The sequence below is a fragment of the Morone saxatilis genome, unplaced genomic scaffold, assembly GCF_004916995.1.
Source record: "Morone saxatilis isolate NCDOM2014 unplaced genomic scaffold, NCSU_SB_2.0 Contig24, whole genome shotgun sequence".
Classification (NCBI taxonomy): Eukaryota; Metazoa; Chordata; class Actinopteri; family Moronidae; genus Morone; species Morone saxatilis.
In genome coordinates this window covers 5,495,600-5,514,026 of record NW_023339807.1, presented here as the reverse complement: position 1 = coordinate 5,514,026, position 18,427 = coordinate 5,495,600, and the positions used below count along the sequence as shown (strand labels likewise).

The following is an 18,427-nucleotide window of genomic DNA, read 5'->3' as shown; positions in this document are numbered from 1 at the left end:
ACACACACACACACACTTTGTCAAAAACACTCCCCCTATCTTTATTGGCTCAGGCCAAGGACCAAAGAGCTTTCTACAGTGGGAAGATGTTCCTTTCTTTCTGCAATCCCACAACCACACATAGTCACTCTGTAGTTTATGGTCAGTGGATGCCCATAAATACGCATGTGTTCACAGCTCAGTCATCCTCAGATCTGTGTCAGGAGTTTTTGATCTTTCTGGGCTGTCATTTTAAAATCTAAAACGATGAATTCAATATCTGGCATTGTTTCTCACCCTCATTTAAAGCCTTAAAACCTAATCCTCTGCCTTTACTGAGAATACTTGCAGGATGCGAGTCTCAACTCCCGCAGAGGACTACACTCCCAAATCCACCTCGTTGGACTCTATGCATGCACAACTTGGTTCTGTGTGAACTGGCGTGACCTCTCCAGTAGCGAGCTGCACCAAACCAAACCAGAGGGCGCTGCACTGGCATTGGGGCAAGGCCACATCTATCCTCGCCTGTCGCCTGTCTCCGTCTCTGAAAGCCCCAACACAATGAAAAGTTTATAGCTCCCTTCTTGGCCTCATTATTCATCCTCTTCGCACAGGCTCTCAGTGCTTTAGTACTGCGCTCTGCTTGATAGAAAACACATTTCTCTCCTCAGCGCTACTGCCGTGTTGGCAGTAAGTCAGCCAGGCTGTCAGTCTCTGTATTAGGAATCTGTGTCTTGCAGTGTGGCAGAGAGAAGGATAAACAGTGACCCAGTGATGGCACTCTCTCATCAGGGCATTAAATTTTATTGCAGTTGAACTCAGGTCGCTTCTCTTCCTGCATTTATTTCTTTTGCTCCGCTTCCGCTCAGCTTCAACCTCCTCCTGCTGAAAGTTTAAGCAATTTAGCAGCCACTGTAACAAGTGGGAAACAGCTTTAGTGAATCATACAATAACAGTGCAAACGAGGTATGAGGTGGGGTTTTATGAAAAGCCTGAAAAAGTAACAGAGAAGGGAAGAGAAAGTCAAAAGACGGCATCAGAAAGAAGGAAAGAGAGCAAACAGTGTCTTAACTGTGAAAAACAAATGTGACAAAGGAGGACTTCACTATCCCCTGTTGTTTAGTTAACTAACAGGGCTGCAGGTGCTGGGGAGGGGGGTTTTGGGGCTGCTCGGCCTGTTTGCTTGGCCTGTCCCCAATTTCCTCTGTCACTCACTCACTGGAACATGATCCAAGGTTTTAATACAGGTTTCAGACAACCTCGCCCTTTCCTCCCATTGTTTCTAGCTGAGAAATAGACTTAATAAAAGTTATACTGCTAATCTATACTTTCAGACAGTCACATCATTCAAAGGGCATTAGTGTAGTTATCCCAAATATCTGCTTTTGTCATTTGTATTGCAAAAAGAGTATTCTCAGTTGTTTGGCCTGTTAGTGAGTCCTCTCTTTTACTTTTAATGGAATTCCACTTCATTTGAGATTTTTCCTTGAACAGAATATCTTGAAGCTGTTTGATACCTTCAACTGAACATCTATGAATGGAGTAAGGAATCTGGAATACTTTACTCAAAAAGCATAATTAGGTAGTTGTCTCACCGGTCTGTGGACCTATATTTATTGCAAAATCTGCACCTTTTCTGTGGCTAATGTTAATTTCATAACGATCATTACTCCCTGAAGTCTAGCAGCAATAATTGTGATGTGCAAGAACAGAACATTTGACAGGTATAGCAACAAAAGGGGTACAAAGCTATTAGCAAACAGTCAATTATGCTAAGAAAAGCCATACAACTTTAACATGAAAATAGTTGATTTTCATTGGGATTTAGTTTCAAATTAGATTTTAATACTTCATTTTACAAAATGGCTAAGTCAAACAATTCAGTTACCTTGTAATATACACTGTAAAAAATCTCCATTAATATACAGCATTTTATTCAGCATCTATCAGACTTTAGCTTTTCAGACATGATGTTATCCTGCACACAGCTGAACCTGGCTTTCATCTTGGAGATAGAGCAGCAGCAGCCGTCGCTCTGCAAACATCCAGTAAATTCCTGAACCAAAGTTCCATCTGTTAAAAGACATGGGAACTTGGGATTCCTCTTTGTCGCTGCTAAATCTAATATGCAGACTCATAACGCTGGGCTTATGGTTTATTATTGTTGTATGCTGTTTTTGTAGCAGCTTATTGGCACAGGCTGCTGTGTTGCTGTATTGACTATATGTAAACGGTGGTCTGAACAGCATCTTGTAAAATTGAACGCTGCTGGTTTACTGGGAGACTGGGTGGGCTCAGTGTTCTTTTCCATCAAATTTGGTGTTTTTGTGATTCTACTCTTTTGTGAAGGTTTGACCTCTCTCATTGATACTCATTGTGAGGTGCTGTTGTAAAGTTGGGCAAAACAGGTGCCAGCTTATCAAATATCTATTAAAACAAAAACAAAAAACGAACAGTGTACAATGTTCTGTGGCCTTAATTTAGACTTGACTTCTAACAAAAGAGAGTATTACTCAACAACATTTTTTTCATATAGCGGATAACATATTAAGACAACTGAATTTAACATTGTTATAGCTTTGTGCACCAAGAAGCCAGCATCACCTCTCTTTATGTCTCACCCTGTCGTGTGTAGTGCAGCAAGGGAGCGCCCCCATCAGGACTGAAATAAAGTCTTTGAAAGCAGGGGCTTCTCTCTGTTTGTGTTGATGTGTGTAAAAGTCTATTATCTATGACAACTAATAGCTTTGCCATCTCTTTATTTCTCTTTTTCTGCCTGTTCAAGTTGATTCAGTCAGATTAAATGCAACCTTTCTGTTTACAGGTATGGAATGGACTGTCTGATTCAATTTGAGGACTTTGCAAATGTTAATGCTTTCCGTCTGCTGAGCAAGTACCGCAACAAGTACTGTACATTCAACGATGACATCCAAGGTAACTCAATGACACACACGCACACACATACACATACACACACACCCAAATGGACATCCTCTTACTCATTTATTCCTCTTTCATAAAACTCCATGAATGTAAAATAGGATTTGTTGGAGGAATGGTCTGAGGTGGTGTGTTATTGAATATCACCCCAACCCTTCACCTTCTATTTAAACATAGGAGATGAGGGAATTGGGGTGACACATTCGATGTGACCTAGTGTGCTTCCATGGCTAGAGCCTGCACTGTGGACATCACCAGACCAACCCCCAATCCCCACACCCCACAAAAAATAGAGCAATGGAATTTAGAAGTAGTTTATTATAATAAATCAGTGTATTCAGAGAGAGATCCCTATATTAAAAGCACAGAGGAATGTATCACACGATGCAGGGCAGAATTAGGTCTGTTCTTTCTCAACATTGCAATTTAGGAAATGTTTAAAATGTAATATTCAGTAATGCTATTGGTAATTATTATTTAAACACGTGGAGAAAATGCCAGAATTATCTAGTGGTTTGAGTGCTTGTTTGTATAGGGATTTGATTGGTTTCAGAATACTATGGTTGGCCTGTGACCAGCTTGTTAAACGGTAGTTCAGATGGTGTGGAAATGTCTTGGCAGCCTCTGTAGACGTGATTTCTGATGAATTGTACATTTTACAGATTTTTTTTAACATGTGGCTGAAAGGAGAGGTTATAGTCAATGAAACACCCCAAGATATTTGAATTCACTTACAACTTGCAATTTTTCACTTGCCTCAAGTATGTGAGTCACTAGTAGGTCTATATACGGTTTGATCCTCGGCTCCTGCATTGTGGACCTGGGTTTCACATTTCAGGCTCATGTGCGCATTCTTGTGCACATGCAAAAAGGGGACCCACTGGTAAAAACAGGAGGAGAGTTTAGGAGATTATCTGTTGTGCTAATTAATGATACAGCAATTAGAGAGGATTTTTAATTCTTTAGTGAAACCACCATTATTATGAATACATTTTACCATATTATTAGATTAATAAAAGCGTATTTAAATAGAAGAAATACTATTCACATAGATGTATTATAAACCTGAAGTGTTGATGTCTCTCTGTAATACTGTTTAGGTACTGCTGCTGTGGCAGTAGCTGGACTCCTGGCCGCCCTCCGCATCACTAAGAGCAAAATGTGCGACCACACCATTGTGTTCCAAGGTGCAGGGGAGGTATGTGCTACTTAAAGTGGAACTGACTATGTATGTGTGGCGGAACAGCAGCCAGAGTGGCCACAAGAGAATGCCAAAGTATTTTTTTTTCTTAATATCCCAATTTTTTCAATTTAGTGCTATATGCTGGTTTAGACTACACGATATCTGCCCGATTATGGCCCGATCTGATTGATTAGTTACACGACAAATGGTTTATCCCGTGTAATGTTGCATCTGGGACTCCTCGCGACGGTCTGTCATGTCTCTTGGTCAAATCACGGTTAGAATTTATGACTCTATAATTGCTGACACAGTGACCATTTTAACAGTCAAAAATATTGAGTGGTCTTAACCCGCCATTAAAGACACTTCCTGGTGGTATAGGGTCATACCAGACCAAGTAAGGCTGAAGCAGCAAAACGTATTGAGTTGAGCAAGGGTATATTTTATTGCCTATGAGGTCATTGTTTTATGTTTTTTTGTCTTTTAAAAGTTATATGGTCTCACTTTAAACAAGAGACCATTAATGCCAATGGAACATACCGATTGCTGTTTTAACAAGAGAACATTTTGGCCTGTTTGATTTGTGTGCAGAGGAAAGATTTCAATTTACAATCCCATTACTTTTAACATCACTACTCAGGCCTTGCCTCTTCACCACAATCAGTGAGATGTGTCGATTTTTCAAATGGAAAGAAAATGCTGTGATTTCAGATCAGATGTTCTTCTGACGACATTGATCCCTTCCCTTTTTTTTCCCTTCAGGCAGCGATGGGGATTGCTGAGCTGATTACAATGGCCATGGAGAAGGAGGGACTCGCTAAGGAAGAGAGTTTGAAAAAGATCTGGATGGTTGATTCTAAGGGTCTCATTGTCAAGGTCCAATAAAATACTGCAAACACCCACACGTACACATGCAGGCATAAAGATGGAATCTTCAAAAACAAATGTCAGGAAGTAGAGAAGATGAGTCAAAAAAAAAAATTGCTGAAATGGACAAAACATCACAGGTTGATGTTATCACGGGTTAAGAATCTCTAAGGGTGGATTTTCCTAAACTGTTTGACATCAGAGTTACCTCCACAATCAAGAAAAAAACATTTCACATGGTTCATTAATTTATATGACAGAGGTCTGTCCTTGGAATCACTGCAAAAGACTCCAGGAGATCAACATTAACATCTGTTACACATCTGTTTTGTCCACAATATCCATTTATCCCTCATTCCTCCTCCTCCTCTTCACTGTCTTCAACCTCCACGCTTTCTCATTGATTCTTCCACTCCATCAGCAATGTTCTCTCTTCCATCCCACCTCTCTTCTTCATATTCATCTCTTCACCTCTTTTGTTTCCAAACTGGTGATCCTCCAGTCCAGAGGAACATTTACAAGAAACCCTTAATTTCATATTCATATCATTCACTATAAAACAGAGAGCAATAACAATGAATCCAAGCATTAAACTGTTTTTTTTACAGTGTCTGGTGTTTCCACAGATGGTTTCATGTCTTTAATGTCCTCCTCCTCATCCCACCTCTCCAAATCCTTAGGGTCGAGACAACCTGACTCATGAGAAGGAGAGGTTTGCTCACGAGCACCTACAGATGAAGAACCTGGAGGATGTGGTTCGGGAACTAAAACCCACAGCTATCATTGGTAACACAACAAGCATTTGATGTTTTCATCAGACATCCAGTTTGTTATTTTGTCAGACTGTGTGGTAGAGTTGATGCAAGGGATTGTTGAAAAAAAGTACTGACAGTACATTTGCAGACTTCAGTGAGAATTTAAGGTCATATGGGGAATGCTTTAGATGAGCCACGCCATTTTGTCTTTAATGTTGAACTAGGAAGAAAATATTGGTAAAGCTCCTGAAGACTTTGAAATGAAATATATTGCACATTGATGGCTTTCTGTCACAGGTGTGGCTGCTGTTGCTGGCGCATTCTCCGAGCAGATCATCAGGGACATGGCTTCCTTCAATGACCGACCAATCATCTTTGCCCTTAGCAACCCAACCAGCAAAGCCGAATGCACTGCTGAGCAGTGTTACACTCTCACCGAGGTACTCACTGTTCATCTCAATTTTATTCCCATATGTGGCTATGAATGATTTCATTGCTTGTCTCTGCTCAGCAATGGGCGAGTTGTACTGTTGTATATTAATATACCACATTTTCCTGCAGGGGCGGGGCATCTTTGCCAGTGGCAGCCCATTTGACCCCGTCACCCTGCCTGATGGGAGGACGTTCTACCCTGGTCAGGGAAACAATGCCTACATCTTCCCCGGCGTGGGCCTGGGTGTCACTGCCTGCGCCGTCCGACACATTACTGAGGAAGTCTTCCTCACTGCAGCAGAGGTAACACACTGACATAAACTGTATATACACACCCTCTTCAAATCTTTATATTATTAATAAATGAATGCATTTCCTTCTCGACTGTAACATGAGCTGTGTGTGTACTGCTTACCAGGCTCTTGCTCACCTGGTGACGGAGGAGGACCTGAAGGAGGGCAGACTGTATCCTCCTCTCAGCTCTATCGGAGAAGTCTCTCTCAAACTGGCTGTCAAGGTGAGAGCTCAGCATACACGCAATAAAGAGCAGATGTACCTCACCATGTCTGCTATATGAGGGCTTGTGAAACAGCAAAAACTTTTAATTTCTCAAAACTTGCTCATTACAGATTGTCGAGTATGCCTATGAGCACAACATGGCAACACTTCGCCCGGAGCCGTCCGACAAAGCAGCATACGTACACTCACTCACCTACAGCACTGATTATGATGAGTTTGTTATGGACTCGTACCGCTGGCCAGAGGACAGTATGACTGTGCAGTCATGCAAGCTTTAATGCACTGGACAGGGAGACAGAATGAGCCCTGGAGGGGCGTGGTAACTACTGACATGCAATATCCATCACAAGAAGTGATGTTTGCATATGAAACAGGGTGTGTGTAGAATTTTCTCATTTATATATTACTGTGAAATTGATTCTGACAACACATGCAGAGATATTGGACTTTAATTTGAAGTCTCCCTCTCCAGTAGTGAAAAGCATGGTAGTTTAAAAAACATAGTGAAAAAATAGTGAATATATATAAATTGTTTAAAAAGGAGGTAAAACTGAAAAAATGTGACAACAGAAAGCAATTTGCAGGACTTAATAAATATTGCACTAATAGTGGTTATCACCTTACATTTTACGGTAATATATTTGGGGAAAGTCTTTCACGGGTTAATCGTACTGTAATAGGCAGTTACTTTATGACTGTGATAGCTATAATCCAAACAGTCTTTGTTAAATAAAAATGGTTTTGATTGAGGTTTTTCATGTCTGTTTACTACATTTTTACTGACAAAGGACACAGTTCACTGAGCGTTAGGCTTGGATATAAAAGGGACTTCTAATAAAGAATATTTAAAGTAGCCTCCATCGAGTTTATCACAGAAATCCTATACAAAACTCCCTCTCACGTTTTGGTATATTTTTGTAGCTGTATCATCAGTAAAACCAGCCAGCATAGTGTATAATGTATTTTATAGTACTCTGGCTCCCTTCAAAGGCCAACTTATGTCATTGCAATATAGTTAGAATCTTATGTTAGAATAGCTTCATTAACAACCCCATGTACCTATGCATTTTTTTCTTTTCAAAGTAAAACTTTCATCAGCAGATTTTACGTAATTCAAATTTAATAAGTAAACTTATCAACTGTTTTCAGATTTAATCCATATGTACCATAATATAAATCAATCTCTATCATTTTCATGCAATTATAAAAACTAACAAATGCATTAATTATGGTATATGTAACCCATAAAACAGAGCCATACACACAGACAATGTGCTGTGTTTATATCAACACACAATAAAAGTAGCAGGTGAATCAAACCGGTTTATAGTCCAACCGTGTATTTGGTGTCTGTCCAGTGTTGTCTGATTAAACTGAGGATGATTTTACATTAATTAATCAATCACTGGCCAGACAGTCAGTACCAGAGGCCTTGGCTGGCCTGCTGCCCATCCCAGTCCGAAATCAATAGAGAAGCAACCAGACCAGTCAGCGTTCAGTGTTGAGCGTCTCGCCCTAGGCGAGCTGTGAAGAGCCAAACATTTGTTTTACTCCTTGCTTCATCCTCCCCTTTAATTCAGCCCTGGGCAACCACCACACTGACATTATGATCAATATGTGTCAATGTCAACACCATGCAGTTGTCTGCTGTCTACGGCATAAATGGCATATTTATATTCCAACAACTTTCCCTATACTGTTCTTACCATTTCCATCAGGCCCACTTTTAGCAGAACCATTTTAATTATTTATCCATTACCTTAAGCTATTTATTTCAACCATTTATTTCAATTAAATCTTTGCTATCTAATTCACCACTTTATGCATTACTTTTAGCTAGGTTAACTTTATTCTCTGCTAGCTTGCTATCCAGTTTTCACACACTCATTCACAATATGTGGCAGTCAGGTGTTACGGCTGACTATATATTTTTAATTAAATCATAATTTCTATTTTCTCCACTTAGTTAGGTTAGTCTGCATATAGGCCTATACCCAATGGAAACTCACAGAATTACCACCTGGAGCACATGTGCACCTTGTTGGGTCTCGGTGACCCAACAAGGACCACATGTACCATCCTCTACCCTGCAGCCCTCTGTGGCACCTTGCTGGTCGCAGACAGGCCGGGTGACTGGCAGCTGTAACCCGACATCATTTTGACCTTGTTTACAGTTTCACATTAAATGGCTCCTTGCTGAGACCTTGTGATCAGTGCCAATCAGTTAAGCCCCTGAGGGAATGTCGCTAGTGTGAGTCTGTCTACCCATCCTCCCTGTCGCCTGTCTGGCATTTAGCCCAAAACCCCTCTCCAATCTGCCCGACCACCACTGCTCACTCAGCGTGTTCTGCTACAGACATCATTTAATTTCTTCCCAGGGCCCATTATTTGGTTCTTTTCTTCTGTCACAGTTTATGATTTATTTTATTTTGTCTAATTTGCCATTTCATCTTGAGGAAATATTGCAGACATATTACTGATTTATGTACTATTCTGACTATAATTTAAAATTTGACTCCCTCACTTGTAGTGGAAAGGTTGAAATCTGCAGGTCCGTGAAGAAGAGCAACCACCCATAAAGACCAACAGAGGGTGCCCTAACATTGTTTGAGCAGAGATCAGTAAAAGGCCCTAAAAGGCACCATAGTTCAACATCAGTGACAATAATGATTTAAATGCACACATTTGTGTGTTATTATCTCTCCTGGCCAGCACATTTTCTTCTATCATTACCTTTTTCTATAGGTCTACTGAAACTTAATATAATGACACAAGATAATGAATAAATGCATTAAACCCCCAACTATAAATCACTGCATTTACTCTGGGCTAATTTCACCAGCTACATCTTCATATATTCCTGTATTGTTCCCAGTCATTGTATGACTGGGCCAGTAGATGGGCATTATACCCTGCATTATACTGGGATAATGATAGGTAAATTGGATAAAACCTATGTGGATATTATAATTGTCTATAATTGGCTAAATGGAATAACTTAGAGGATGGTAGCACTTTACTTACTGCTGGTCTGTTAACTACTGAAAATGGCATTGTGATTAATGTATGCTGCTGTCTTGTAGATGGAGAAATTCAGACTTCAGGTTAAGGAAAAAGATGCGATCCAGCAGGATAAACTCAGAGAACCTTTTAATGACATTTGATACTTGATGAATTTTTACCAAACCAAGATATCTTAGATCAATAACAGCAATATGTTTTACAGTTTACTTTTTCACTTTTCATTTGTAGTTGTTTGGACTACTACTGTAGTATAACAATTAAAGATTATACTCATTTGTATTTATAGGCTTTTAATTATTCACATTTATTTTTGTCATTGCATTATTCCTTAATATAGGTTCCAAATCCAACATTTTTATGTTAAATACTGTATGCTAACCACTAAAGACTTAATGTAATTTATCTTTTAATTACATCTAATCTTAAAGATTAGAAAGGTTCTATCTAAAGCAGTATCAAAGTCAAGTATCAAGTACAAATGCAGAAAAACTTTGTAGTGACAAACAGAACCGTAAGCCATGGTAAAAAAAAAACTGAACATGTACTGTAACAAGTGAAGAGATTGTGAACTTTTTGGAAGTGCTTTGACATTTCAACATCTGTTACTTGAGTTGTACAGCAGCGCTGTAGTCTGCTGGACAAAAGTTTACACTTCAAGGATTTTATACACACCAATACACCGCTCTTTGTTTTCACTCACAAAGAGCAATACGTATCTGCACTGATCAGATGAAGAACGTCTTGAGGAAGTGCAAAATCAGACACAGAGGACCTGGAAGATGCTGCTGCTAGGCCGTATCTTTTGGTCACGGCTGTGTAGGGATGGGGCTTGTACGCTGGAGATGGAAAGGACAACCAGAAGACAGCAGAAGAGAGCCAGGAGATTTACAGCCATGGTAACCACCACCACCTCATATACATGCCCAACCTGCAATGGAGTTTGTGGGTCCAAGATAGGACTGTCAGCCATCAGAGAACTCACTGTTAAAGGAGTGGATATTATTTCAATGAAGATTGTCAAAGAAGACTGATTACAGAGTAAATATGAGCAGGCATCATAAAACCTGTCTGCTGAATATATACAAGTCACAACAAAATCAGAGCAGCATTTTCACAGGAGCTAACATCACAGAAAGGCAGGGTTTGAAATCCCAATATGCCTCTGAATCTTGCTGGTACATTATGGGAACTGCCTATAATCCCAGAGGCCTTGTGCCACTGTGTCTGCTGTCAGGCGGGGCGAAGCACTCATGTATGGTTTGACCTAGTATACCTTTCTATGTCGCCACACCAAGTCTCAGAATATGTTAATACAGTAGAATGGTGTGGACACTATTTCACCTTGCCAAAGTGTGCATGAGCAGCACATTATCAACCATGACCTCTGACCTCTCTATGGAGACCAGTCAGTAACCAAAAGGCAAGTAACCTTACGGGATCGATAACACTGAAATCATAAATAGCATAATTAATTAAATTACTTTTGTCTTTATTTTATACAACATATTTGTCTTTTTCAGAGGGCCGGAACCTACTGTGTATAAAGACAATGTAAGTCTTGGTATTATTTGTGGTGTGAGACAACAGAAGTTGATACACCAAGTGACCTTTATTTTCCTCTGCAATTTCAGTGCCCTGCCTGGCTGGTGGTAGACTGAATGAGGACAATTATCAACACCACCTCTGTTCAAGCAGCTTTATACGGATCTGCTGTTCCCATGAATGAGTCTGTGACTAATTTAAAGGGACGTCTCTGTTTCGCAGACAGTTCGTGAGGCCTGCACGTCGCACAGGTTTTAGCCTAAGAGGCAGTGGTGGGCGCAGGTTTCCAACAGCCTGTTGTTTCTCGGACGGGTACCACGCGCAGATACCAAGCAGGAGCGCCAACGCCTTGACAACTTTTCCATAATTAGATAAAGCCTTGCACTCAGCGTGTGGAGTCTTGTACTCAAATCTAACGTGACATGTGTGATCACGACCCAAAGTCGCGTTTGATTAATTTTTGTTGCCACACAGGGCGCACAGACATCATTCCCTGCAGCTCTGATCACTGAAAAAAACAATTCTCTGCTAAAATAGGCCACTTTGTAGCATTTGTGAGCCATTATATTTAGGTCATTCTTTATTTTCAGGCAAAATTCAACAAGTGACATGTCCAGATATGTGTTTTTTAGTACAAGGATACTGCTCTATACCTCTCTAATAATTCAAGAGTAGGGAAATTGAACATGTTTTAGCCCAGTTTAGATAAGCTACACAGCACGTTGCCTTTAGCTGTTGAGCATGTCTTTGCCGCCTTTTGAATGTCGGCACATGCTAGCCAGACTTGTGCTTATTATTCTGCTGCGAGCTCCAGATGGATCAACACATGCTGAAAATATTACAAGCAAGACATTTGCATGTGACCTATTTCCCTCACTTCTGCTCCACCATGCAAACAAGTCAGTCCTAAGACATCGTTTAATGACCCCGGATCGGAACATTTGCCCTGCACAAATTTTTTTCCCAGACTGGGTAACATTAAAATGAGCAGAAATTGGTTGATTAGTTCAAAAGGCATGTTATATGTACACTCAAAGCAAGGATGCATGGTTCAAATCTCGCATATGTAAAGGTTTTATATAGTGCTACTCATATGTTCATCGCCACGAGGTGTCCAGTGCCCAGCCAACATAGGAAGTTATTTATGTTTTTTGCTTTGTGCTAAGGTGGTATTGATATATATTTATTTCTGTCTTTGTTTTCTTTTGTGGTGTGTATTAATTGTGTTTGTTTATTTATTTGTTTTTAAAGTTGGAATTTTATCTTCAACCAGTATGAACCATGATGCAAAACAAATTGAATTAACTGACTGACAAAGATAGGTAAGCCCACCATCACACTCGAGGCCCTCAAGACCAGTAAGAGAGCACTGATAATAAGCCTGCAAACACTCTGAGGCACACTATTGTCTGAAATCACATTTAGCATTCATGCATTTTAAGATATTAACATGCATGTATTTGCAACAATAGCCGTGGTTATTGTTTTCTGCATCTTCATTAATTCTGTAATTGTTTGCTGCCAGTGATTTACTGCCAAGTTTTGTAAACATCAAAGCATTTTCTCTTTTTTTCCCCTGAAACCAGACATAACCCATTAAGTTAACATGCATATTACATCTTGAGCTAAATAAGTTGCCTAATTAATTGTGAGCGGCAACAACAGTTTCTGGTTGTTATGGGTATACAAAGTAGTTTGTCTCTCGTAGCTTGTGTGGTTAGGGTGCGTGTCCGCCCGTGCCGTACGTTTGTTCAGTGTGTGTGTTGCTGACTATAAATGAGGACAGTGAGGTGCATGTGATGGTAATGCAGCCTCCAGTGCTCTCCTTGCCCATTAATAACCAGGTTCTCTTTGATGTGGCCATGATGAGCGAGGTGGCCCCTTTTCTAGCATCAGTTGCGGCATGTAAATCCGCCTGCTGTGTTATCTCTTTAACTGCTCAAGGGTCCACCTGAGTTTGTCCACCTGACAGATAAATTAAAGAACCTACAAAGGCTGTATTTTTTCTTTTTGATTAATATGCCACAGTGCCCTGTACCACGCCGACATCACACACTGTTCTGACAATCTGGTGCAAAGGTTGCACCGAATGAATACTAAATCCATTTCAAATGATGTTAGATGCACGCTGGAAGGATTTAATATGGTCTGCAATAAAGTTGTGGGACAAAGATTTTAAAAAAGGATAATAAAAATCAAAGCAGCAGACTTTTAGTCCCAGGTATCCTAAGCAACTTGACAACATCTTTAATTATGCCTTATCAGCACTACTCCAGTTTGTAACAGGTTTCTGCTAAAAATGTGTAGTCTCTTAGCCCAAGCTGAAACTCCCTCCAGAGGCACAGAAGATGTTATTTAACTGTTATGATGGAAGTGTCCCTTTAACAACTTTTTGCTGTTGTTAAATAAACCTATTGAAGAGTGAGCTGTTTTTTTTAAAGCTGCTATAGTCACAATTTTTATATTGCCAATGGATGGAATGACTTATGTTAAAGTGGTTTCTAGTGTTGTTAAATCCATAGAATTATTACCATCTCTGTGGTTCTCAGCGCTATTGAGTGCTTTAGCATCTTTCAGCTATTTGTTTTGGCATTATGGCCATTAACTTTGGTTGACTCTCATGGCTCTCATCCTTTTCAGATGCAGCACTGAACCCCCCGTAAGCTGGCCAGCAGCAAACAGCAGGGAGTCAAAGTTAGCAACTAGCTGGTGAACGTAGCATTTAGCTGCAAACAGGATTTCCCTCAGAAGTTAGTGGAAACCCAGCTGGGGCTAAAATGAGAGTAAATGATGGGCAGAAAAATTTATGTTGCTCCATATATGCAGAGCTTAACATTTAAAAACAATCAGATAAAAAACTTTCCAGTAGACCCTCCATCATAAAACCAGACATTATTACTGTGATATTTGTGATGCAACTTTGGTGTGTAGGACTGAGTGGCGATCTAGGCGAATTTGAAATGCAGATTACAACCATTTGGAATACAGCTCAGCCTTCCACCAGTTCTTATTTCCAGGGTGATTATACACTAATGAAAACATACCAATAAATGTTATATTCCATTTTAGCATCCGCTTTTAGAATGTTAAGACTATCCTGGTCACCGCCGTGGAGATTGTAATTGTCTCTACAATCTCCCACTGATAACGTTGCCAGAGTAAATGCAATCCTGCAAGACATGAGAAGCCTCAGGGTGAACCGGATGTGGCGCTTTAGATCACCAAGAGGTGTTGTTTTAGAATTAGGCAGATCTGTGGCTGCCTGGGTCCTGAAGTTGCGTCTAAACAGGCCTGTAAAGAGCACCTGATCAGGCTCTTGACCTTGTGTTGAACACTCCCTATGCTTTCCTCCACTCCAAACCCAAATCTCCACGCAAATGCTCAGAGAAGGTAATTCAGGTCAGAATATCTCATGAAAATAAATGCAAGCAGAATAGATCAATAAATGACAACTAACAACAACACTGGCTGAGTGTTTGTGTCCCTGTCTTAGTAATACCATACTGTGTGTGTGTGTGTACAAGTGTGGTGTGTGTACAAGTGTGTCTGTCTTCTGCTGGCTGCATATGGGTGGATAGCTCATTATCTATTGTCCGTAGGCACAATGGCCTGGAGGCCAGGCTACGCTGGCCAAACAGCCCCCAAGCACAATACCTGTAAACAGCGAGCAACCTAATTGAAAATACAGTCTAGCATCACCATGTTGTCTCACAATGACAAAGCTGATGAATAGAGAGGTGGGCTTTTAAAAGGAAAAGCTTTATCTATTGAAAGGTGGGAGTATGTTCCAAATGAAAGGTTGCAGCAGTGAAAGTATCGAGTGTAACCTCAAACAAGTTGACAGATTTTTTTTTTTTTTTGACTGGTTCTCAAACTGCAGGTGCTCTTATCAATACTACTTTCAAAGTTGATGCAAACTGAAAACAATAGTGACACCACTAACTTTAAATAAGTGTACAGTGCTGATTAGACACGTGAGCCAGCATGAAATACAGAATCAGATGAGGCACAGCATTGATTTGCTGGCTTTTAAAATGTTATGCCTCGGCTCACTAATGCATTTAACCCTAATGTTGATTGCTACCAATGTGCCACTCATATGAGCCTCTAGGCACTGAAATCAGAGATATAATCGCCTGTATGGCCTATACGTCCTTTAAATGACATACACGAGTGTGGAAATGTCCTTCATGTAGGTCAGTGAGTCTACATCCATCCATCACCTCCACCCACCAGGATCTTAAACAAAAACGAGAGAGAGGGAGTAAATCTAAAAAAAGAGCTTTGCGTTACTCACCCTCGACTGCACGTGGTCTAAGTAACAGTAATCCAATCAGATAAAAGACTAGTCAACATACAAGTTTTGCCGGATAGCTCAGCCGCTGCGTGCCCACCACAAATTCACTAGTTCCCTGTCAACTTGTTGGCTTCCAATACACTGAGCTCTGACGTTATGGACCTAATTCTCTTGATGCTGTTCTTTAAGTGGGTTTTGCGATTAGGCTCAGATTTCTGCCTCTGTTTCCTCTCATGCGCAATAAAGAGCCTCAGCTGTGTCGCCCTCTCTGTCTCCATATATCTTTTTTCTCCATCACCAAGTGGCTGATATGCTTGTTCTGATGTGTCCTTGTTTGTACAGTGAGCCTGTATTCAAAGCCATAGGCTGGTTATACAAGTGTCTCATGGATGCTCAGCAGCTGAGCTTTACTGACAGGTTGTATTGAAGGTCAGTGAAATGGACAACAGACATTCAGATAACACACTGGTGAAACAAAGTGTGTCAATAAACTGGAGTATGGCCACAAATAGGCTGCTGCACACACTACTGTTTAAATTTTGAAACACTTGCTACAGGTTCTTATTAAAGGGTTAGGGCACTCTACCTATGATCAGGTTACTTTCATAACTATCAACATATAAACTGTACTGTACACTGTACAAAAATGGAAGCCAAAATATCCCGGATACAGCAGCTGCCATCTTGCGCTGGTGATGTCATTTGGAGCCAGAGGCTCTGCGGTAGTAGGGGTGGAGTGTCCCGCCCATACACCCGGCTGACTCAGTTGCGAGTAGGGCTCAGCTGTCAATCATAATGGGAAACCCCTTTTTATAACTTCTAATTAAAACTCCTTATTAAAACCAAATTTACCAGTAAAATTAACAAGTGAACATATCAAATCAGCCTGATAAGAATGACCTAAAATGACTGGAGCCATATTTTGATAAAATGTATTTTGTGTGTACTTTTTTTTTCGTTTGACCCATGTTCCATCTGCTAACAGCGGGCGTTATACTGCAGTCAGCCACCAGGGGGCAATTAAGGTGTTTTGGCTTTACTTTTGGGAAGTCTTTACCAAGCCCCCAGGAAGAGCACTGAGCTTTAAAGCCAATTAAACATAGTGGCTGAACTGTGTAGTGTAACTGCAGGAATGACATCTGTTACGTGATAAAAAAAATACTTTTTCCCATAAGGTTACATTGGGAAAGAAGTGGCTGAAAAAGTGGATTTGTTTTTTTTTTAGCATTTCAACCACCACAAAATGATTCGTTTCACTATGAAAATATGATCCATCCAGTCCAATAAAATTTTTAAAGACTAAAAGATTCACAAAATGGAATTAATAATCCCCATTCAAGTTAACGAAGGGCTAAACTGGAAGCTATCTGGCTCTGCCAGTTACTGAGATTCTTTTACAAGACCTTGGGAAGAAAGCAGCATAAAAACACCATGAGATTCAAAGGACAGAGCTGAGCAAAGGTTAACCAAACAGCAGTGTTTGTTCAATAAATCTCGTAGATTCTTTTTAAAGGACAGGAATTTCTAAATGTGTAGAAAAGTTGCATTTGAGATCTTCTAAATTGGAAAACACCTGAGATCTTTCTCTGCCTTTATCTGTTCATGTCTGTCTATCTGTCTCTCTCTCTTTCATTCCCTCCTCTTCCTAAGTTGACCAGCCCTACTTCAGCCAAAGACACGCCTCTTGCTGCTTGCAGTGATGCCCCCCAGATGTTCTTTAGTCCAGATCTTTGTCCACAGATAAAGGGGAGGGGTCATCATGTGTCTGACCATGCTGGTCTTTCTGGGTCGGTCAGCCTCTCTCTCCCTCTCTGCTGCTGCTATTTCAGTTCCCAGAGGGCACTGAGGGCGGTCAGTGAGACTACGTGGCCTGAGGCTATGGGTAAACTCAGGCAGGTCTTGGGCCCAGAGGTGCCGCCTCAGATTTGCAGTTAGTCGGTTTGAAGGGCCTCTGTGACCGGCCTGGATGTGATCGGATCCGAGTAGCACTAATCCACTGGGCTGGTTGAGGCGGGTTGGGACTCTGGTGTCCCATTAAGTTTGGCCTGGAGGATCATAAGGTTACAATTTTAAGAGTCTGGACTAGCCTTGGGTAATGTGATCCGAAGGTCCACAGCGCTGAGATACTCGTAAGACTACCGAGCAAGAGAAGAGCTATTACGCTATCAGAGTGACAGACAGAGAGGGAGAGAGAGGTGGAGTGTAGGAGAGGGTTCTTCCTGTCTGCAAGTACAGCATTCCTACAAAACTGTGTAGCGTTTGTTCAACCTTGTTTTGTTTTGGTATTGTGAATCTTGTCTTTAGTAAAAGTAACAGTGTAAAAATACTCTGTTACAAGCAAAGGTACAGCATTTAAAGGTCTAGTGTGTAGGATCTAGTGGCATCTAGCAATCCCGTTGCAGATTTCAACTCCCTCGCTTCAACCTCCCCTTCCGAGTGTAAAGGAAAAACTACAGTAGCTGTGAAACGTGCAAAAAATGCAAGGGCCCTGTCTAGAGCCCGTGTTTGGTTTGTCCATTCCTGGCTACTGTAGAAACATGGCAGCTTCCGTGGATGGCGTCTGTAGATAAAAACAGCTTATTCTAAGGAAAAGATGAACCTACTCTTAGTATTGTTGCATTACTGGACTATTTTATATGCTATTGAGTAGATTTATCTAATGTGTCATTCTTTGTAGAGTTGTAGTGGAGTAGAAGTATAAAGTGAAATGTAGAAATGGACACATGCAAGTAAAGTACAGATACCTCAAATTTGTGGTGCCCAATGATAAACGACTCAGGTGGAGCCTTAAATGTTTCTTATTTAAAGAGATCTTCTGAGGATGTCAGCCTTCAATCCGATGCATGATGGGATAAGGTCCAACCATCTATGTTGTTGTTGTTGTTGTTG

At 40.7% G+C, this 18,427-nt stretch overlaps 1 protein-coding gene across 1 annotated transcript in view; it reads left to right on the top strand.

Moving 5' to 3' along the window:
• The window catches only part of me1 (malic enzyme 1, NADP(+)-dependent, cytosolic), an 82,365-nt gene extending 74,937 nt beyond the window's left edge, over positions 1-7,428 (top strand). The window contains exons 7-14 of the mRNA XM_035672027.1: positions 2,804-2,913; positions 4,020-4,117; positions 4,865-4,978; positions 5,650-5,755; positions 6,022-6,164; positions 6,286-6,459; positions 6,575-6,673; positions 6,786-7,428. Of these exons, the coding sequence (XP_035527920.1) occupies positions 2,804-2,913; positions 4,020-4,117; positions 4,865-4,978; positions 5,650-5,755; positions 6,022-6,164; positions 6,286-6,459; positions 6,575-6,673; positions 6,786-6,953 (1,012 nt within the window). The 3' untranslated portion in view covers positions 6,954-7,428. The remainder of the gene's footprint in view (positions 1-2,803; positions 2,914-4,019; positions 4,118-4,864; positions 4,979-5,649; positions 5,756-6,021; positions 6,165-6,285; positions 6,460-6,574; positions 6,674-6,785) is intronic.
• The last annotated feature ends 10,999 nt before the right edge of the window (positions 7,429-18,427 follow it).